The sequence below is a fragment of the Vulpes vulpes genome, chromosome 13, assembly GCF_048418805.1.
Source record: "Vulpes vulpes isolate BD-2025 chromosome 13, VulVul3, whole genome shotgun sequence".
NCBI lineage: Eukaryota > Metazoa > Chordata > Mammalia > Carnivora > Canidae > Vulpes > Vulpes vulpes.
Genome location: NC_132792.1, coordinates 95,615,655 through 95,638,909, shown reverse-complemented (window position 1 = coordinate 95,638,909; position 23,255 = coordinate 95,615,655). Strand labels below are relative to the sequence as shown.

At 41.8% G+C, this 23,255-nt stretch overlaps 1 protein-coding gene across 6 annotated transcripts in view; it reads left to right on the top strand.

The window, feature by feature from the left end:
• The window catches only part of ANKRD29 (ankyrin repeat domain 29), a 60,418-nt gene that overhangs the window by 18,511 nt on the left and 18,652 nt on the right, over window positions 1–23,255 (top strand). For 4 of the 6 annotated variants that reach the window (XM_072735097.1, XM_072735100.1, XM_072735096.1 and 1 more), the window contains 5 exons: window positions 2,515–2,613; window positions 6,304–6,402; window positions 9,377–9,475; window positions 12,255–12,353; window positions 22,148–22,246. In XM_072735097.1, coding sequence (XP_072591198.1) covers window positions 2,515–2,613; window positions 6,304–6,402; window positions 9,377–9,475; window positions 12,255–12,353; window positions 22,148–22,246 — 495 coding nt within the window. The remainder of the gene's footprint in view (window positions 1–2,514; window positions 2,614–6,303; window positions 6,403–9,376; window positions 9,476–12,254; window positions 12,354–22,147; window positions 22,247–23,255) is intronic. The other 2 variants (XM_072735098.1, XM_072735099.1) reach the window with 2 other exon arrangements.

Here is a 23,255-nt window from a genome sequence, read left to right as displayed (position 1 = left end):
TGGGGGTGTTGGGGGGGTGGGGCAAGGGAAGGAAATGATGCCTGCCAGCTCCTTTGTTCCTAAAGAAGTCTTCCAATGATCCCTGGTCCTCCAGTACATCTCTGAGACTAGAAAACAAATCTCCCTCCCATATGCCCCAGGCATTTTTTTGAATTGCTGCTTCTATGCTGTATCTCCATGGGCTGTTTGTGGTGCTGTCTTTTTAAGGGGGAGGACTCAGTTTCTTCCCACCCTCCATCCTGTCCCAGAGATAAGCCACTGATTTTACAAATTCCAGGAGCACCTGGCTGGGTCAGTCAGTAGAGCATGCAATTCTTGATCTCAGTGTTGTGAGTGCGAGTTCCTCACTGCGTGTAGAGATTTCTTAAAAATAAAAAAAAATCTTAGGGGTGTTTGGGTGGCATCCAGCTCTTGATTTCAGCTCAGATCATCATCTCAGGGTCATGAGATAGAGCCCCACTGGGCATGGAGCCTGCTTAAGATTCTCTCTCCCTTTCCCTCTGTTCCTCTTCCACGCACATGCACACTCTCTAATAATAATAATAATAATATAATAATAATTTTAAAATCTTAATAAATAAATACAAACAAGTACATAAAAGTAAAATTCCAGACTTTAAGTCCTGCTGATTGTAAGAACTCATGAAATTTAGCCCCTCTAGTTTTCAAAGGCAAATTTTATGGAAATTCATCATCCTCATGTAGATTCCTCAGTGCCTTGGTGTGGTAATCTGTTTCCCTTCTCCCCAGCTCCTTCCCCACCCACCCCCCTCTCTCTGCATACAGCAGTGGTCTGTTTACCACCCCCCCACTGCATCTCTGCCCTTCCTACCCTCTCCAATGTGACCTCTTCTCTTCCTTTAGAAGAGGAAGAGGTTGTTCTTCCAGTCCTCAGGTCATTTTCTGGGTTATTTACACTGATCTGAGTGTTATTTCTTATAACTCCCATTGTATAGCTATTGATACTCCCTTTGTATCTTTCAAACAAGGTGAGCTTAGGGTCTTCCTACTTTGCCATCTTCTCAGCAGTCCTCCAGAAAAGATCCTTCTTTCTGCAATCTAAATATTGTTCACATTCATGAGGAAAACAGTAATACCAACTTCCACATGCCATTCTAATCCTGGGAAATACAGAAAAAGGTGTTCAACTTAATCATGAATGGTATAGCCTACACAAATGTCTATTCAACTACCAAATACAATCACATGTAAGTAGAAAAAATATCATAGAACACTTCTATGAAGCCATTAGCTTTTTTTTTACTCTACCTGTACTTTTCATACATAGCAAACAAGACTTTCCCAAAATTAGTATTGAGATTCACAGAAATCAACAAAAGCCAGATGATAACATTTACTGAAATACCATAACATTTCAATATCTAGCACTTACTGAATTAATATCTATCATTACTGGTGCACCTCCGTGCCTGGGTTGTTCAGTGGTTGAACGTTTGCTTTTGGCTCAGGTCATGATCCTGGTGTCCAGGGATCAAGTCCTACATCGGGCTCCCTGCAAGGACCCTGCTTCTCCCTCTGCCTTTGTCTCTGCCTCTCCTTCTATGTCTCTCCTGAATAAATAAATAAAATCTTTTTTAAAAATGTCTAACATTACTATGCTAAGCACATTGCCTGTGTTATCTTGTTTACTCATTTAACTTAATCCAGCAGATGCTTTTATTATCCCTATTTTACAGATAAGGAGGGTGAGCCTTGGAAAGTTTCCATAACTAGCCCAAGATCATAGTGTCAGTGACCACTCAACTCTACTGCTTTCCTACAAAATCCCACTGATGAAATTAAAGCAAGACTTGTGAGAGTCACTTATCACCCTATACCTTGCAAGCCTTCCTCCTGTGCAGAACCATCTTCTCTCTCTTGTCCACCCCAGAAAGGCAGGTTGCTGCATATGCAGAGGTAGTGGTCAAGATCACAATTCCAAGCCCTCAAAAATAACTGTAAATTAAACTATAAACCCCAGGAATTATAAGCAACCTTCCCAGGTTATACTGTTGATTGATGACAGAGGCAGACTTGAACCCCAGGGCTCCTGACTAACTACTGGAGTCTCCCATTTCATTGAGGTACCTTTAATATTTACCTGAATCAGTTTTAAAATAGAGACTTCTAAACTGAGAAAACCAACTGGTACCACTTAACCCATTTTTACATTAATAACTGTTTTGGCTCAGGAACCATTTAATATGAACCATAAAATGAGACCATTACATCGCAACTGCCTTAAAATGCAATAATTATGGTTCATTTGGACTGCGTTTCTGAAGATAATGGAATGAAGTGAGTTTTTAAATTGAAAATACCACCCTCAGCAATTTGTTGCTTTGCTTTTCCCTGTCTACTCGGCATTATAAGATTATTCATGAGACACTTTTATTACTGTGGGAAATTTTGTACTTGGACATGTCCCAAGTGGAGCTGACATCTCCACAGCCTCTTCTCCAGAATGGTCTCTGACATATGATGGCCTAACCGATCTCTCTGTCCTCCAACTAGCATGGCACCACGCTTCTCATGGTCGCTTCCTATGCCGGTCACATAGACTGTGTGAGGGAACTGGTTCTGCAAGGAGCAGACATCAATCTCCAGAGAGAGGTAGGTCAGGTTTATGCTTGAATAAGAATGACCCAGGTGACAGGGACTCAAAATTTTTACAGTTGTGATTTGGTAAGGAAGACAAGAGTAATCATTGCTTTTTTCCTACATGGCATTGAAGCCTAGATTTCAGACTTTCCTGTGCCTAAAATAAGGCCCAGGAATGGACCATTGGTTGTACTTCGGTTGAATGATGTTCTCCAGCATGTGTTGTAATCTGAAGTAACCAAACCTCTAAGCACATTTCCTAACTACTCATACATTTCCTCTCAATCTTAAATCAGTTCTTCCTTCTTCCATTGGGATGAGGTGCTATAGAAGTTTTAGGATTTTCATACAGATCATTATATTTTTAGAAGGATTGGGTCACCAACCTGTTCTTAATGAGGCTGACTTGCTAGGTTATCTCAGCCATCCTCATCAAACCATGAGTTCACAGGGCTTCTCTGACTGGCCACATATTGAATAAGCTGTCCCCCAAAAAGCCATGTGGTCAACATTGGACTAAAATGTGAGCCTGTTCCCACACTTCATTCAAGGGCCATCTTGGAAGTTCAGTCTGGCTAGAGGATCTATTCTTGGTCCAACGTATAAGAGTGATGGGAGGCTGGGCCTTTTGACGTACTTTGGGAGCAGATCTGAGGGGGATCCATTTATCTCTGAGCTGATCTAGAGCCTTGTAAATTAACCTTTATTGAGACACAGCCATAGCCTCAGGTCATCCCTAAAGTGAATTTTACCCCTCAGTCCACACTGACTCAGACCCAAGATGACACCCTGGGGCAAGCTCCAAATCAGACTGGAGCACTTGATTTTCCTTGATCCACTCTTATTTGAGGGCCTGCTCTACAGTTGTTTCAGAAAAGATGATTCATCAACCAAATTTTCATCAGTCAGCACGCCCCATCTTCCAGGCTGGCCTGCTACCCATGAGTGAAGCAACTTAAGACGCCCCATGTATGAGGGCTAGATATTCCATGAGGCATCTAAAATCTCTCCCCTTGAGGTGTCTCCTTGCCTGTAGACATGGAAGAATAACACTTGATGGATAGAATCTGGAGTCTGGTTCTCTGTAGCCCTAGACCAGCAAGCCTGATCTATCAAGAGGAGCCATACAGAAAGGCTATAGCAAATCCAGTCAGTCTCACAGACAGAGTCTTCTGAGCAATTTTCACAACACTGGACCATTGTTTTAGGCTATTTTTCACGTCAGCAGCTAATTTTCTTCTGGGAAGAAAATGGGCCCATTTAGAATTATAGTTTGAAATTACCCTAATCTTTTTGTTTTTCCTTTATGCTTTCCAGTCTTGGTTTAGTATAACTTTAAAGAAGAGACAGATTTTCTGTAATGAAAACAATATGATTCAGATCTGCTTACTCAAAAAACTTTATCCTGAGGGGCAAGTTCCACACGCATGAAAATATCTTCAGAACAACTGTGAAGAGCTAAGAGAAGAGAAACATTTGTTTGCTTTCCAGCCAATGTATGGTTTTTTTAGGGTTTTATATTTATCTTTTTCGTTCCAATTGCTCAACTAATATTCTTGGATGTGAAACCTGTGGTGCATTAAACAAAATGGCCCTCTAGGACTTAACCAAAGTGTGCCCAATTTAGATGTAACCTTGTGGCTCAAATGATGATGCTATGTGAGTTCCCAGTGATCCCCTAAATTTCCGGAGGCCACACCAGCCTCCGGTGATATTGCTGCCAAAGAGAGTCCCCAGCCTTACCTCATCTGTATTGTAAGCAAAGAGTTATTATGGAGTGCTATGGAAGTTACTCATATAGCAGGCTTCTACCTTGGTTCATTCTTTTTATTATTATTACCTTGGTTCATTTTTCCATTTAATCCATGTCAAAATACTTGTTGCTTGAAAAAGTACCTATTGTTGTTTTCTTAGGATGGCTATCTAGGTATACAGAACTTGTTAGAATAGGAAGCTAATGATCCAGAGAGACCATTGCTCTAAAGAACCAGCAATATTGGCTAAAACTCTCAGGGATATGAGCTGTATATGCTGTTGTTATTAAGCACTGAGTTGCAGTAGTAAAGCACATGCATTTAAGACCTTCATTCACTCAAGTCTGGCTTGTATTGTCTACAGATTGCTACTTTCATGTGCACAATGAGTAATAGTACACGTATGTCCAAAATGGACTCAAACTGCTATAGATATGATGTTTTAATATATCAGAAAAATCTTAGTGAAAAATCCTTGTTCTTAGTGAAGGAGCAATTTCTATAAATTATCTCTGGTAGTGTCTAAAATTTAATGTCTATTAAGAAGATGAGAATTTTCCTGTGCTAGCCCAGTTTCTTCATCCAGACCTAGTTACATCATCAGGTTTCTGGAAGTCAGTGTCCTCCACTGTAGGAAAACAATGAGAAGACGCTTCCCACTTGTTTCTGTAGGAACCAAGGAAAAAATCACTCCTGCATTGAGGCAGAAAGGCTCTGAGAACAATCATATTACCTGTGCCTCCCAGGGCAATGTCTGGTTGAGAGCATAGCCTGAGATAGAAGGTCACAACTGGGAAGGTATTGGCTTGTGTTCTGCCACAGTGATTGGGTTCCTTGTTCTCTGTCATGTGCACATGCACATATGCACATACATGTACACACTCACTTAAGAACAAGCTTCGGAGTGATCAGTAACCCTTAGGGCATGCTCCTCCTGGCTTCTCCCACCTGGGTGAGAACCTACCACTTTAATACTTCTGGGTGAGCCATGGAAGGAGGTTTTTCTCCTCATTGTGCCTGGGAAAATGTAATGTTAGCTTCATCCCTGCTCAAAGCACTGAAGAGCATCTTTATGTGAAAAATATATATTGCCCCCAAGAGCAGTATGATGATTTTGCTCATATCACACAACGATTTGGCTACCACTCTTTGAGTAGGCCTATAAAAATGGCTGGGAAGAGAGGATGCTAGCGTCTCAGTACCACTGATCAGTTTAAAATTTGAAATCAGAACTATTTGAGTCCATTTGAGTGAACTACTTAGATCCTTTCTTGTGCTGGTCACTTTCTACTTTCTGCTTAACTCTGTAACCAGAACTCTACGGGAAGTCTTCCCTGTATGAATGAATGCCCATGTTACCAAGCATGGTAGTCCCTGTGGCCACTATAACCAATTACCACCAACTATGTGGCTGCAAAGAACAGAAATTTTAGGATTCTGGAGGCCAGAAAATTCAAGATGTATCCACAGAGCTGCACCCCCTCTGGAGACTGCAGAGGAAAACCCATTCTTCACCTCTTCCAGCTTCTGGAAGCTGTGGGCATTCCTTGACATGTGGCCATATTGCTTCCTCCTCTCCTCCGTATCAAATGTGTCTCTGCCTCGCTGTTATAAAGACAGTTGTCACTGGATTTATGGCCCAGCAGGATGAGCCTAAATAAGTACCTCTTCTCAAAATCCTTAACTTAATCACATCATATACCACAGAAGGTAACATTCACAAGTTCCAAAAATTTGGACAGGGCCATATCTTTTGGGCCCACCATTCATCACATTTCACCAACAATAAAGTTCTCCTTTCGTCTTCTCACTTCTCTGAACAAGGAAAATAATCAGTTCAAATGTAGGTTATAAGGCTTACATATAAAAATATTGTTTTGTTTGCAAAAGTATAAATCAAATGCAGTGTAACTACATGTCTTAAAATCAGCTGCTTGTTCTCTTCTAGTCAGGTCCAACTGCCCTGTTCTTTGCTGCCCAGCAAGGACATAATGACGTCGTCAGATTTCTCTTTGAATTTGGAGCATCCACTGAATTTAGGACCAAAGTAAGAGAACTTTATTGATTTCATACCTTCTTGAAGAATTTTGGCCGTCATGAATATTCATGTCTCTCCCATCTATGATATGAATTTGTGCTTCTCTTTTTACAAGATTTTCAAGCCTAAGACAGTGAGTTTCACAAAGTTACTTGTAATGGTTCAGAGGTAGTACTAAGAATTCAGTTCAAAAAATGACATTTTTACCCTGGGCTCATAATTTTATGGGGAATTATTTAGATTCTGTCTTGCACTGGTAGCTTCCAACTTTGAGACACTAAATTTTGTTAACAGGATAGATACAATACCAGGTGCTTTATAGCTTCCCTGTTAATCCCAGTGTTCTGATAAGAACTGTCAAAGTATTTAAGCCACTATTAGTGAATCTGAGAGATTTCTAAGAAGTAAACTGTGGCAGTTTACTTTCTGAGATGTCTTCACTGAAATATATAATACATGATTACAGTTTATATAGTTGGGCAAGGAAATGAGGTTCTTCCTTTAAAATAGTCATTGATTCTTCATGTTGGAGATACAGATAAGAAAACTGAGGTTGCAGAAAGATCAATTTTGTGTTCATAATATCATTTTACATGATAACGGTTTATAGTAGGAGAATTTGAACTGCTCTAACATTTTTGTAATTGTCAACTTATTTCCAGCCTAATCATAACCAAAAAATTCTTGGAAATTTGCCTTTCTTAGAATCTTTTAGGCTTTCTTAATCCATTGTATGTGATATTTTTATATCAGGGGAGTTTACAGTGTTTTTTTTTTTCCTGTTAAGATGTTGACTATTAAGTAGATCTGAATTTCAGATAGGATTGGTCTGTTTTGAACCTGCTATTAGACTGTACACATGCCTCTAAACATGCTGAATATAATATACAGTATTTTACACGCAAAAAATATGTGTGCATATTTTTATATTCTCATTTTATTTTTCATTATAAAAGTAATACAACTAAAATTGGAAAGTAAAGTCCTGCAAATGTAAATCTCAACTCTATGAACTAAGAATGATCATGCACCACCATGTGGCTGCTTCAGTCTTCTTGGTTAACAGTGAATACTGGCTCAAAGCCTTTGTCCATGAGCCAGTTTGTGCTGTCCCAGAAATCTGTGGAACATGGGGCCCAGAGCACAATTCCAGATGTTTCCATTAGATCAGCTGCAGGTGCCCAAGAACTTTCCATGCAAAGAAGAGAGTGTCGAGAAGCGTTGAGTTTTCATATGATCATGTCATCAAAACTGCTTTTGTTTCAACAGTTGTTCTCATCATTAGAAGCAATATCCCCCAAAATGTGTGTTTAAAAGTAAAAGGTACAGAGGCATTTTGGTAGCTCAGTCGGTTAAGCTTCTGCCGTCAACTCAGGTCCTGATCGCAGGGTTCTGGAATGGAGCCCTGCGTGGGGCTCCATGCTCAGAGGGGAGCCTACTTCTCCCTCTGCCCCTACTCACCACCCTGTTTGTGCTCTCTCTCTCTCTCTTTCTCTAATAAATAAATAAACTCTTTAAAAATAAACAAATAAATAAATGGTACAGGGGCACCTGGATGGATCAGTCAGTTAAGTGTCTGGGTATGGAGCCTACTTAAGAAAGAAAGAAAACAATAAAAACTAAAGGTACCAGCTCTAAGGTATTTTATTCTCCCATCTCATTAGGCAAAGAGAAAATGGACAGAACAAAAGTTGGAACTGTGGTTCATTGCTGCTATTCAATTTCTTGTTGCCCACTTACCCCCCCCCCCCAGCATACACCTGCCCCCACCACTGGCCGCAGCCCTCCAGTCTCTGTCCTCCAGTCTCTGCCCTTCAAATCACAGCTCAAGTGCCCTCTCCCCCCCGCCCCCACACACACACCCACAGCCTGTGAACAAGGGAGCTCTTAGGACAGCATTTCTCAAGTGAGGCCCACCTGTCTCCTTCACATCACAGTGCCCTCATGTGACTGGTCAGAAAGCCATTTTCTGGGCCTCACCAGAATCAGACCCTGTAAGGGTGGGAGTTGGAGGGCAGGCATTTTGGATAAACACTCTGCCCAAATTTAGAAACCACATTAACTTATAGTTATGATTTGTATTTCAGAGCCAGATGACATGTGGATGCATTATTTACAATTAGCACAGATGTCCACATACCAATTCACAGAGCCAAACAAACAGCTCCGCAATTATAGATGGGAAAAGATAATGCCTTGACTACAGCACCTGAGAAAAACCATCAAGGGTTTCAACTGACCACAAACTCAGTGAGTCAGTAGTGTGATGTGGTTGACATAAAAGCTAATTCTAACTTAGGCTGTCTAGATAAAAGTAGAGTAGATGGAACAATGGAATGTCCCATTCCACATCAGACCACATCTACTTTTTGGTGCTCTGATTAATTCTAGGGCCCACATTTTAAAAGAGATCTGGACAAACTGGTACATGTTCAAAGGAAAATGCTAGGCAGGATGGTGAGAGGTACACAGGATATGCTGTAGTTATCTACTCTTAATGGATGCATACCTTGACCCTTGAAGACAATAGCCCCAGGGGGTTACTTCATAAATCTCCTTAATCTCAGAGGCCCACAGCTGGAGGGAACCACAGAGAGAAGCCAACGTTTGTCCAGTGGGTCTCTAGCCAGAAGACACAGGAGACTATTTGGGTAATTCCAAGACAGAACTGATTGGTACAGACTTTCTATTCTTTGTTTCCTTTACTGAGATACAAAGAAACAATTCTGCATTTGACTTGGGGAATTACTCATAATAACATAGTCCAGTAAACTGGAATCTATCCCAAGCAAGTCATCCACGTGTACAGCACAATGTCTTTAGGATGAACCATGCTATGATTATAAAGAAAAAGAGATGAAAAAGGAAAGTGAGTTTGTTGTTATCTATGGGAAAAAGTATTTTCCAAAGCTTTCCCTCTGTGAAAAGCATCTGCTTGGTAAATATGTGTCTGCACTCTTTCTAATGTGTTTATATTTTGCAGGATGGGGGCACAGCCCTCTTGGCTGCCAGTCAGTATGGGCATATGCAGGTGGTGGAGACCCTTCTGAAACATGGAGCCAATATCCACGACCAGCTTTATGTGAGTGCATTTTCAAGAGGACGTTAGGTGGACTCTTACCTATCCTCTCATCACACACACATAGCATTGCAGTCTAAATTCAGATGCCGGAAATGGCAACTTCAAAAATATTTTAATGAACAGTAGGACTTTAATCTGAGACATCAAGGAAAAAAAGTTAATCAGATGAGCTTTTTCTATGAAGAAATACATAATCTCCTTTACCCTTCTTTGTTCTACTTTTTTAAGTGTCTTGTACATATGAGATATTTCATATAACTTATGCAGTTAGAATCATCAAAAATCATGTGACACATACTCATAACAAGCATAGAAAATGGAATTGCTGGGAAAAAAAAAAAAAACGCTCCTGGTATAGAGTTATCTAGGAGGAAGAGCACAAATAAAGGAAAAATCAAGTTATTTGGAAGAGAAGTAAGGTTGGGTGTGTGAACAACTATGAAGTACATGCACACCATTGACCTTCAAAAGGCTATTGTGGGTCTGTTACAGCTAATGGACAATTAGCACATTACCCATTGTCACTATAATTCCATAGGACTTATGGAAGATTTAGTTCTGGTTTTGAACAGAACTAAAAAAAAAAAAAAAAATACATACATATGAGGAGATGAAGTGACTTGATAGAGTCTCTCTCTCTCTCTCTCTCTCTTTTTTTTTTTTTTTTGATAGAGTCTCCTAATGAGGAGTGGAAGGATTCCTACTGCCAGTTACCTAGGAATTATATTTTAGGCTATCCTACCACCAGACATTCAGTCCTATGGCACTATACTTTCATAGATGTGTAGTGAGATGTGTAGATGTGAACTTTTCCATGTGAACACTCTTTCCTGAGTTTACATGATTAATGGACAAATCATACCTAGCAACTAGCATTACCCCTTTTGCACTTCAAAATCTGTAACACCCTTTCAACCCATGGCTTTCACATTTGAATGACTGAATTACTTGACACAGGTCTGAAGGAGTGATTCTCAGCTCTGGCTACCATTAGAATCACATGGGGAACTTAAAAAAAAAGACTTCCAGGCCTCCTCCAGATTAAGCCAGAATCTCTGAGGGCACAGCCAGGCCACGGATGATTCTGATGTGTAGCCAAGTCTTAAAAACATAGGTCTACAGCTTTGGCTATTTCTCCAGCTGTCTATAATGAAGTATATCTGAGAGCATGAATGAGCAGATGTGTGTGTATATACGTGATTGAATCTGAAGAGCCCACGTCTTCGGAAAAAGAAAGTGAGTTGTGATTTTCATCTGAAAATGACTGTTATCGTTAATAGTCAGCAATGCAAATTGACTGGCAAATGTGTACTGTTAGATAACATTCTTCTAGAAGGCTCACTAGAGTGGCATGGAATCTTAGAAATGTAGGGTTTGGGGAGAGCCCATTCCTGTAGTAAATTCCTCTCTGTTATTAAGTGGCTCAAGAAATCTCATGCACTGAAATTTCCATTTTATGTTAAGACTTTTACCCTTACCCAAACAGTCCAAATGTAAATGTTTCCATTAAAGACAACTGAAACATGGAGGATCCCCAGTCAATGACTCCTGAAGGCTTCTACGAACAGAAATTTGTAATGTGCACTGAGAACGCAATGCTTAGATATCCATTTCCAAGAGTTCACAGCTGCTAAAAGCGCAGTGGATTTTCTATGGCAACACAGTAAGGAGCAGCTGAACATTTTATCCCCATATCAAACATCTGCTTAAAAATCTATACAGGCTGAGTAATTTTTTAATGATTGCCTTAGAAGTCTGGCAGCTCAGCTGTCACCCACTAGAAATCCAGCGCCCTCTACTGGTTGGACTTGCAGGGAAAAGAGCTTTGTATTTTAACTTGTGGTTAACATTTCTGATGGGAGGGATGGTAATTTGTTGACATTACCAATGACATGTCTATAAGAAAGAAGAAATGTTCACAAGACATAGACACTCAGCAAAAAATGAAAAACAAAACAAAACAAAATAAAACAAAAAGCCACTAAAGAAAACTGGAGGCAAACACTTGCTTTGAGCTTTTATGCAGGATTTCTTAGTTGTCTACAAGTGGTGTTGGTATCTGCCGGGCTGTCAGGGAGCAAGTTCATGGACAGTCTCACCAGGACAGTTTTTCTGAAAGCATATTTTGTTTCAAATCTTGGAAAAACTGCATGTGGATAAAGGGGCAAGAAAGAGAAAGGGGTAGGAAAAATTTAATTAAAAGGACACTTTTATTTCTGACTCATAAAAACATGCCACATAGGTTTTGAGGACTTGTTCGTTGTTTTTTATTTATAGACTTGATTTTGTGTTTGTTTTTAAACTAACACTTAACCCTTAATTGACAAAAGACTTGAAGTGGGGAACTATTACATGTACATATTTTTGAAACTAATGAAAAAGGGGATAAACCCTGAGATCACATAATGAAAGCAGAGATAGCAAGTAACGAGAAGTCTGTGTAGACAAGAGAAAAATGATGACTGGCTATTTGGACAGCCTGGGTGCTCCTGCCAAGTGGATGGATCATGAGTTCCATGATCAAGATGTTGTAGAATGAATGGTCATTACATTTGTTATAACTTATCCTGATAAGACTCTTTGAAACTTTACCTTTCCACCAGACTTACTGTGATATGTTAGAACTATTCTTCAAAGAATAAAACACTAACCATTAATATGAAAACAGAGCAGGGGACAGAAATGGAAAGTTGTAGTAAAATGTATGTACTTTTAATCGAATGTCTTTTAAAATAAACGTGACAGATTATTTGAATACTTTCATTGTGACACCTCTCAGGACGGAGCCACTGCACTCTTCCTAGCTGCCCAAGGTGGTTATTTGGATGTTATTCGATTATTGTTGTCTTCAGGAGCAAAAGTCAACCAGCCAAGGCAGGTAATGTCCACATGCATGAGAGGTGGGGCAGGGAGGGCATCTTCCAACCCTTTTACCTCCCTGATGAAGCTAATCCTAGATTAGGGTTTCTCCTGGTCTTTGCTTTGGGCTCACCTGAAAGCCTGTGATATCGAGCTGACTTCACCATATACTGTTTTTGAACCTTCGGTGTTGGGTGTTGGAAGTCAAGTACATACTTGGCCGCCTCCTGTTAAATAAATTATGGCTGGAGTGATGTCGTGAGAATGGGCTAGCCTGGGACATAGGTAAATAGATGTGAGTCAGGTAGCCTTGCTCCTGCCCAGTCCCTCCACTGATAAGCTGCTTTATCTCTTACCCCGCCTCTTCTTCCACCAAGCCAAAGAGGAGTGCATTAGTCAACTGGAAATCATTAGTAGGTTCCACCCCTTCATCTCTCACAATCAGAACACTACTGTGAGACTTAATTTACTAACAGCAAGCTAACAACACCCAGCAAATCAATTGATACTTAAAGGAACAGAACCACCTGGTAATATAGGTCACACTTTATGAATGGTAAAGAGCCATCCAAATCTAAGGCATTATAATTAGCTTTTCTTATATAGGATAATTTCTGCACTAATTAATTTGTTTTTAACAAAACATTTCAGATTAAAATAATATCACTTTAAAGGTACTTTTCTTGGGAGAAATCAAGCTGATTTCTTACCAGTGTATGACATGCAGGCAGATTGCCAGTAATATAACCTGATGTGTAATGTAACACATGCCTATATGTTCATGTAGGGAGGATTCGTCTGAGCTCTTGGCCCCAGGTTTCATCAGTCTTTAGAAGTCCAATCGCATAGGAACCTAAGAAGGGAAAGAGCCTTTGGATACAGTGAGTTTGAGGTCAGGAGTCCTGAGTTCTAGATCCAGCTCTGCTAATAACTAGCTGTGTGGTTTGGAACATGTGAATCAGCCTCTCTGGATTTGTCGTCCTTCATCTGAAAATTAGGAGACTGGGCAGGATGATCCTGACAATCTCTTCCAGATCCCCCTTTTTTAATAACCGTTTTATCCAATACTCAATCAGTATTTCTTAAGCACTCCACATATATATATTAGACACTGCTATGAATGTGAGATTAAATTTTTAAGATTTTTAAAGATATTCTTAGATTTAGATGGCTCCAGGAATACTCTTGGGAAAGCAAGCTTTTAGAAAAAGTTGTACTTCCATACCTGCCAGAATTGACATCTGAGGACAGGAATTTAATATTTTCTTGCAGGTCCTTCTTATTTTGAAACTGTTGATTGATTCTGAATCAGACTTTTAACTTTGGTTTCATCTTGCCAAAGTTAGTAAGCAGAATTAGTAATTTTTAGATAGCAGGAAGGTTTTTTTTTTAAGATTGTATTTATTTATTCATGAGAGACACAGAGGGAGAGGCAGCAACATAGGCAGAGGAAGCATTAAGCTCCCTGCTGGGAGCCCAATGGGGGGAGGACACTCAATCCCAGGACCCCAAGAATATGCCCTAAGCTGAAGGCAGAGGCTCAACCACTGAGCCATGCAGGCATCCCAGATTGCAGGAGCTTGATTTGGAGGCCATTATTGAGGGTACCACCATGAATTTAGAAATGAAAGATTGTTAAGATTATCAGGCCTTTCTATCTGCACATCTTTCTGAAATAATTTCTAGCACTTTGACAAATCTATTTGTGAAATAAATTGTATTAGCCATATACCTAAGGTACTATTCATAAAAAAAAAGTTGATATAAGAGATTATATTTCAAATAGTGCATGGATTGTGGCCACTCAAATCTAGATTGAGTTATACTACGATGCTGAAGCCAAGAAATTAAAGAGTGAGCCAACAGTGCCATGGTGCACAACCCCCTACAGCTGCTTTTATTCCTCACAATGAGCATGACCTGGTCAAAGTAGATGACCTAGTCCGGCAGTGGGAGGATCCCTTCCTTGGATCAGGGAGCAAGTGACATGCCCTCTGAAGACTGCACCTCATACAATTGTTTGGAATTGAGTTCAGCTCTGAAAAGATTGTTATTCAGGAAAAGAGTGTTTTATAAAATAAAAATAGCTTTGGAAGAAAAAAGGAAATGGAATTTTTCCTTTTTAGAGGATACATGAACCCCACTAACTACTCTCGAGCCATAATCTTTTTATTACCTGCCCTGAGTTGATAATGAAAGGTTGTCTGGCCAGGTGAGACTAGCCCAAATTCTGTCTTCTTTTAAACTCTAAACTCTGCAGGGAAAAAAAAGTATAAACTCTGCATATTTTACTCCCTCCTAGAAAACAAGCAGTGTCATAAATATGGCAAAGTGATAGTAGTCCCATCTAACTTTGTCACAAGTTATGAGGAGGTAAAAAAAAAAAAAAAGTATAATTCATAGTTTCCATTAAAATGGCCAATGCTTAGTAGCATCAGCAGGGCATTTGGAAACCAGTGTTTAATTCTGAAATCTCAGCTGACATGTGGAGTCACTGTCAGAAAAGTCTTGAATTTATAAAATTTATTTTTTAAAAAAATTATAAAATAAATAAATAAAGACAAGGATGTATGCCAGATTTCATTTCTTGATTTTTTAATGCTTTTAGATAAATCTTATTTATTATTTTTCCTTGCTGTTCTATGGGGTCCTGACATTTTCTGGCACAGTGTGACAGGATGTTAATGAAGTTGCATTGGTGTTCTTCAGCTGACTTTTGCTCTGAGCTATAGGGAATCTGAACATTCCCCAGGAATGGCTTTTCTGGGGAATCGCTGGGTGGCTCAGCGGTTTAGTGTCTGCCTCTGGCCCAGGGCGCAATCCTGGAGTCCCAGGATCGAGTCCCAGGATCAAGTCCCACATCGGGCTCCGGGCATGGAGCCTGCTTCTCCCTCTGCCTGTGTCTCTGCCTCTCTCTCTCTATGTCTATCATGAATGAATGAATGAATGAATGAATGAATGAATAAATAAATAAATCTTTAAAAAAAAAAAAAAAGAATGGCTTTTCTGTGTAACCCTATCACAGATTAACTACCTGAAAACCTTTCTAGGACATCTGTGAAAAGGAATCAGAATCACAAAGCCATAAGCAGACTTTGGAAAGACTAAGCTCTTGATTTGAAACTAGAAAAATACTTCCTCCTAGTTTGTCCTAGATGAAAAAGGTCAAGAGTCACAGAGATCATTGTAGTCTATGGTCAAGCTAAAAACTCCTTTTCAGTTCTATGTGTGTGACCACAGCAAGTAGAGTAGAGACACATCAAGCCTTTTTAATCACCAGCTAAGATGGCTTATTTAGTCTGTTTTTCTATCAACAAAATGCTTTGACATCTCCTTTTCCCAACTCAACTCGTCCACCTTGTTAAACAGTACTTTCAGAGTGGTAAAGGTCTGAGGGCTTACCCAGGGCTGAGTTTAGACTATCCTCACTCATCCTAACTAGTCCTTTCAGTATGCTAATGGGATCTCTTTGAAGCCAGACAGAAAGGCCATCTCATAAAGCATCCTCCCTAGCCCCTTGTTTGCACTTCCATGCAGAAATGCTAAGACCTGGATAGTGACAGGCCCCCTGGGTTGCAAGCTTGGAGGGGGCGAACCCAATGGTGAGCAATGGGAGAGAGTAGAGCCAATGGATTGTTTCAGGGTCCTGAGGGCTTGGGGGTAGAAGTGAACAGCAACAGGGAGGCCCCAATGCTTACATGCCCTCTGCACATGGTAGGCACTCTGGAAAGGTATGTTGACTCCAGAAGATACCCCATAGTTTGAGCAGAGCTCCATGAGGCCTGGAAGGCAGAAGACAGTGATCAGTGGCTGCAAATTGAAACAAGGCTCAGATATAGGGCTTAAACTTAGGGCCAGGATACCAGTCCCAGGAAGACTATAAGAGCCAGAGAGGGAACCAGATCCAGGTCTCTGGGTGAGCAGTAGCTTGTGAGTTATGGGAATATGGATCACTTAAGGAAATGAAACACAGTCTATTTCCTTACTAACTGCATGACCTTGAACAAGTCACTTACACACCTTGAATTTCAGGGTTTCTTTTATTATTATTTTAATTCCAGTATAGTTAACATACAGTGTTATATTAGTTTCAGATCTACAATATAGTGATTCAGCAGTTCCCTATATTGCTGTGTTCATCACAGTAAGTGATTAAGTACTCTTAATCCCCTTCACCTATCAAACTCATCTCCCCCCACCCCTTTGGTAACCACTAATTTGTTCTCTATAATTAACAGTCTGTTTTGTAGTTTGTCTTTCTGTCCTTTTTTTTTTTTTTTCCTTTGCTCATTTGTTTTGTTTCTTAAATTCCATATATGAGTGAAATCATATGGTATTTGTCTTTTCTGACTGCTTTATTGCACTTAACCTTATATCCTCTAGGTCCATCCATGTTGTTGCAAATGGCAAGATTTCATTATTTTTATTGCTAATATTCCATTGTGTATATATACCACTTTTTCTTTATCCATTCATTTATCGATGGACACTAGAATTGCTATCTTGGCTATTGTAAGTAATGCTGCAATAAATATAGGGGTGCATATATCTTTTCGAGTTAAGTGTTTTCATATTCTTTGGGTAAATACCCAGTAGTGGAATTGCTGGATCATATTGTAATTCTACTTTTAATTTTTTTAGGAACCTCCATACTATTTTCCACAGATGCTACACCAGTTTGCATCTGGTGCAGGAGGGCTCCTTTTTCTCCACATCCTCACCAACACCTATTGTTTCTTGTGTTGTTGATTTTAGTCATTCTGACAGGGGTGAGGTGATGTTTTATTGTGGTTTTGATTTGCATTTCCCTAATGATGAGTGATGTTGAGCATCTTTTCATGTGTCTGTTAGCCATCTGTAGGTCTTTGGAAAAATGTCTGTTCATGTCTTCTGCCCATTTTTTAACTGGATTAATTGTTTTTGGGGTGTTGTGTTGTATAAGTTCTTTATATATTTGGATACTCTTTATTGGATAGGTTATTAACAAATATCTTCTCCCATTTATTAGGCTTTTTTCTTTTAGTCTCATTGATTATTTCCTTTGCTATGTAGAAGCTTTTATTTTGATGTAGTCCAGGGTTTGGTTTGGTTTGGTTTGGTTTTCAGCTGTTAAACCAGGATAATTATGGTACCTTTGCAATTATGATTTCTATTTCATCCAGGCCTCAGTGGAGTAGAAAACTCATCAGATATCAAGGTTGCACTCTTTCTCTCGTGAGCCATGTAGTCCCTGTCATCTCAGAGTCCCTTCATGCCTCTCTCTCTTCCCACTCCTTTTTTTCTAGCATCCCTGCCTATTCATCTTGTATATAGTCCCTAAGTTCATAGGTCAGACTACCAAACTCTTGGGAGAGTGATGTCATTGTTGCCACTAGGCTCTGCACACCAGGCCACAGTGGACTGGTCCGCCTGCCAATCCTTGGTCTGATCACTTGTGGGTGGGGAGAATGAGGTCAGGCTGGGCAATGCAGGCATCTGGTAACATCTTTTACAGACTTGTTTGCTGGCCTGGGCTATGAAGCGGGACCCAGTTATGAGAAATGGGCTCCAGGTCAGGGAAAGGCTGGTACCAAAGTTGTCTCAGTACTGAACCCCCTCTGCTATTGACGAGATTCCTTATATCTCTTGGGCCTCCAGCTTAGAATGAATTGGTTCCCAAGACTTTCTGTCTGGCTTGAGCGTATAGATGGACTTAGCCTGAGTGGGAAGACTAGAAGCAGCAGAAGCAAAGAGCTAGTGCCACTAAATAGACTCATTCCCATGGAAGAAAATACTTTTTCTTTTTTTTAATTTTTATTTATTTATGATAGTAACACAGAGAGAGAGAGAGAGAGAGAGAGAGGCAGAGACACAGGCAGAGGGAGAAGCAGGCTCCATGCACCGGGAGCCCGACGTGGGATTCGATCCCAGGTCTCCAGGATCACGCCCTGGGCCAAAGGCAGGCGCTAAACCACTGTGCCACCCAGGGATCCCAGTTTTAATACTTTTTCTAAATAATCTTTAGGAGCCTAACTAAAATGATCTAACATTTAGTTTCTGATACAAATCATGTCATACACTCCGTCTCCTGCTATGATCTATCTATAAAAATGTATTAGAAGTTACTAGAAAATATTATCTCAAATGGAGCAAGGGATAACCAGGTCAGAAGAAACTGTACAAATCACCTGTGTAATCATCCATCAGATATATGAATCCTCTCTCTCACAGTCCTGCTGAGTGGCAGTCAGCCACTGGTGAACCCCTCCAGCATGGGGGACCCATTACTACTATTGAATCTTTAACCAGCTCTTACTACCACCTCTGTCTGACACTGAGCCAAAGTCTCAAGTGGCTTTTACCCACCAGCCCCCCTTGGTGCCAGTCGGTGTGCAGAATCGATCTAAATCCTTTTCTGCTTGGTTTGCACACAAATAGTAAATGACAGCTGTCATAACCCTGGGAATCTCATCTTCTTCAAGCTAAGTGTCCTATTTCCTTTTCTTTAAAAAGTGCCACAGAGGTCCTAACTTACTGTGATTTATTTCACTGTAATTTATTTGTTTTGAATTTTAAAACTATAGATTTTTGTCAGGAAGTATTAAAAAACATATTTTTTAATGTTTTTCCTATTCCAGTTCTCTCAAAACTCAACAAAAAGGAGCCAACTTGACTCAATTTCTATAATTTTCATTGTGAAGTCCTCTTTATAAGGAAGACTCTGACCCTTATAATAGTAATAAGAGAAAACAGGAATTGAGGTGTACAGATAAAGGGGAAAACCTCTCTCCACAAACTAGATAATCAACTAATAAGTACTTTGATTTGACAATAATGCTCCAACTCACATTCAACTTCCTGGGTTTAACCCCAAATCTCATTTTACCAATCATTCCTACCTGTTGGATCAGTTATCTCACAGGAAAACTGGAAAAATCAAATAAAGCATGTGGAGTGTTTTGTTAACAAAAGTACAAATTAAAGGTGTTTATTGTTTTTCATGGTAAATATGCAGATTCAGTGACCTGTCTTTTCTAAGCACCCGCTATCCAGTCCTGTGCTCAGCACTGTCCTACTTGTTTTCTCATTCATGCGTTTCTCTGGGATGCCAACGTTTTTGCAGAAGAGAACAGAGGCTCAGAGTGATTTGGCTCAGGTCTCATAACCCAGAAGTGAGGACTTCTTTTTCCACCTACCATGACTATTGCAATTCAAGTGATAAAAGTTCAGTGTTAGCATTACTGTTATGAATCGATGCTATTAATATTTGTTCCCAGTGTACCACCTCTTAGCACTTTTCCACATTAGTATCAATTAAGATCATTTTTACTAACAAGCAAGCCCTTGGAAGGCACCCGCCAGCCTCTTTGTTGCAGGCCGCCTTTCCTTGCCTGCCCCCTGGTGGAGATAGTGACAAAGAACAAGTGAACCCAGAGCAGCCAAAGAGGGGCAAGAGCTTCCAGTACCCTGCCTCCCTCTCCTGCTCCCTGCACCTCCTCCAGGTCTCTCACCCCCACCCCTGTTCCAGCACACATCCTGTGGGCCACAGTACGTTGGACTTCCTGCCCTGCCTGAACCAGCCACACCTGTCCAAGCCGCTTCGACTGGAAATGCTCTTCCTTCTACAAGGAATGTCCTCCCCCACCCCCCACCTAGGAAAATCCTAGTCCTCCTTCAAACCCTAATGGTAAAGCTGACCCCCATAATAACTCCCACACAGTAATCAGACCCCTCTCCTGGTTCATCCTGGGCACTTTATCCCTACTTTACTATAGCACTGTAATCATCCTGAAATTGCCATGTCTCTTCTCCACTAGACTGAGTTCCTATGAGACCAGAGACCATGTCTTATTTTGTATTGTGCCAGAGACTGAGAAGATATTTAATAATTGTTGGTTGGTTGAGTGAATAAATGAATGAATGATTCTGAACTGGGAGAATCAAATTAAATAATGAATGTAGACATGCTTTCTAAACAAAAGTACAAATTAAGGTATTATTTCGATTGCTAATAACAAATAACATGCAGATTTAAAAACATATCCAAGAGGCCCTTGTAAAAGCATGAAGTGGCTCTAGGTGTTCATCTGTCTTCTGCCCTTTGTTTCATTCAGCATCTCTTCCCCATCTTTCCCAAAACACAGGGGTGTAAGTATCCTCCTACCACCCCTCAGCAAGCCTGGATCCTTCTAGGCTCCTGATTGGCCACCACCCACCACCCCATTCAGGCCTCTTTGTCTTCTGTCCCTTTGCTGGGATAGCAATGGGCAATAATCCTGTGCCTGCTAGTAGACTGGAGTTGAAATGATACGCTACAGCAGAAAATGAAGCTCTGTGTTCTCCGACTGAATCATCCTGCTCTTCAGCCCCTGTTCCCACCGATGAGTAACTCAGTCTTATCTGGCCAAAACACTCCCATGGGGCCATATTACCTTCATTACCTCAGAGCCTAAGTTTAGAGAATTCTGGTTCCTTTGCTCTCCTCCTGCCCTTCCTTCCAAAGTGGCCTAAGTTCTCAGAGGTCAAACTGTCATCCTGGCATTCAGGTGGTGCGGGGACACTGCATCTGGTCCTGTACTGGTTTGTGCAGCCTTTCCTGTCTGTTTGAGTATCCTGCTATGAGTATCCTGTCTGTGAGTACCTAGTTGGCCTGTCATCGTGAGATCATGACCTATCTTCCCACTTTCAGGCTGACTTCTGGCCACCGTTACTGAGCACTTCTGATTTCCCACAGGCAGGCAGGGACTCCTGGGTGCTGCAGATTCCTAGTTGATGCAGACCAGGGGTACTGAGGGGTGTCTCAGACCCAATGGCCAAGACTCTTATCACCCATTTCTGTTATCTCAGGCACCAGCTAAGATCAGAGCTTCTCTAAAAGGTCTGCAGTTTTTCTGGGTTCCATCCCAAGAACAGGAGAAAATCCTTTTCCATCTGGAATTCACCGTCATTTATCTGGGTGTTTCTACTACCCCTAGCTTACCTAACCCAGATTCAGCCCAGGAGGAGAACATGGACACTTAGGTCGGACCTCTGCCTCTCCCACTCTCTCCGTAGAGCTGACTTCCAGCACTAGAAGGGTTTTCTGTTTTTCTCTTTGTGTCTAGCAGGAACCACCCTCCTGTCAAACCCTTCTCCGTCCCTTGGATGTGTCACTTTTTCTCCACAGCAGCACCTATCCGCTTCATGGCCTAGTGCTCCCATAAACAGGCTCTTTGGGGGAACGATACACAGAAAATATTACCAGAAATGCCGGCCTGCTATAACTCACGAGTGGGCATCCCTTCCCAGAAGAAACCATATCACATCCTGCATAAAACCAAAGTCCCTAAAAATGATGTGACTGTGGGGGATTCTAGATACGAGGATAGAAGAGTTGAAGGAATGTCTTTAGTTCTGACCTTCACACATCCCCTCACCAAAAACTGCCCTCCCTTCTGTGGGAATGAGGGCCCCCACTCAGTAGGGAGTGTGTGTCAACCCATCAGTAAAGCAAACAAACTGACTGAATCTAGGGGAAAATAAGGACATGCAGGCTTCTCCTCCCGGATTTGTTAGGTTTGGTTCTACTTATCTTGGTGAGCAATTCGACGGCTTCCTGCTTCCTGCTCTGAGTTCCGTGCCCTGGAGCACCACACTAGGTGCTAAAAGATCCTGCCATTCAGTGGCTGTATGATAAGCTGGCGCACGTGTCCAGGCACTGCCACACGCCCCTCTGTGTAAGTGGCTTAAAATCTCCGTCCTCATTTGTCGTCGGGGGGCTGGTTGCGGGTCGTACCTTGTTGCTCGGCGGCTGCCCGTGGCCCGGTGGGAGCAAGCGTGTCCCCTTGCCCGCAGGACGGGACGGCGCCGCTGTGGATCGCGTCGCAGATGGGCCACAGCGAGGTGGTGAGGGTGATGCTGCTGCGCGGAGCGGATCGGGACGCAGCCCGCAACGTGAGTCTGAGCCAGAGCTGGGGGGCTGGGGGGCTAGGGGGCTGGGGGGCTGGGGAGGAGTGCATGCACCGAAGCTCCAAAATTCAGCCCAACCTGGACGTGCAGAGAAAACGCGCCTTTATTTGGTCTCTGACTCCCCTGGGCTTTCTCCCACCCTCCACCAGCTCTGTAGCAGGAAAACAAGGTAAATGTCTGAATCAGCTGAACCTTCGCAAGTGCTGCCCAGTCTCCCTAAGGGAAAGATGTGTAATCCTCCCAGATCCTCCTCCACCTGAGCTGACTCCTGGATGAACCGAGAGGCTGCGGGAGGGAGGAGCCGGGGCCTCAGGGGTTGCACGTGCGCTGGGCGCTGCGCCTCCTGCTGACCCGGGACCGCAGTGCAGGTGGAGGCGCCCCCTCTGTGGTTTGGGGGTCCCGCAGCGCTCCTGGGGCTCCGCCTCACCTGGCTTCCCCAGCTGCAGACCCCTGCACCATATCCCCCATTGGCCTCCACCCAGCAATGCTTATGTCACCTAAGTCGGCCTCTGTGGGCCCCTCAGGGGGTCCTGCGGCAGCTTGGGGAGACCCTGCTGCCTGACCACACTGCCATTCGCTTTTTGGTTCTGGTTTGGTTGGGTTGGGTTGGGTTGGGTTGGGTTGGGTTGGGTTTGGTTTGGTTTGGTTTGGTTTTTAGAGTGTCTGGCCTTGTTTCCCTTAGTATTACTCCTGCCATAGCAGGTCACATATGACCCACATCCATTCTCTACATCTGAGCCCAGAAAGGGGGAAAGACCCAATCTGACCACTTCACTGTCTTTTCTCCCACTCTCTCTCTTCTTCCCACGTCTCTGAAACCAGAAAAGAAAAATCCTCTAATCTCATTTTCTTTCTTCCTGATTCTAGCTAAGCCTTTAGAGCAGGCTTATTTAGAGCAGAGTATTTCCTTTACTACAGAATTCTGTGAGCTGAATCCTCCAAATACAGCAATTGATATGTAAAAGCAGGAGAAAAAGGAATTTGGAAACTCTCT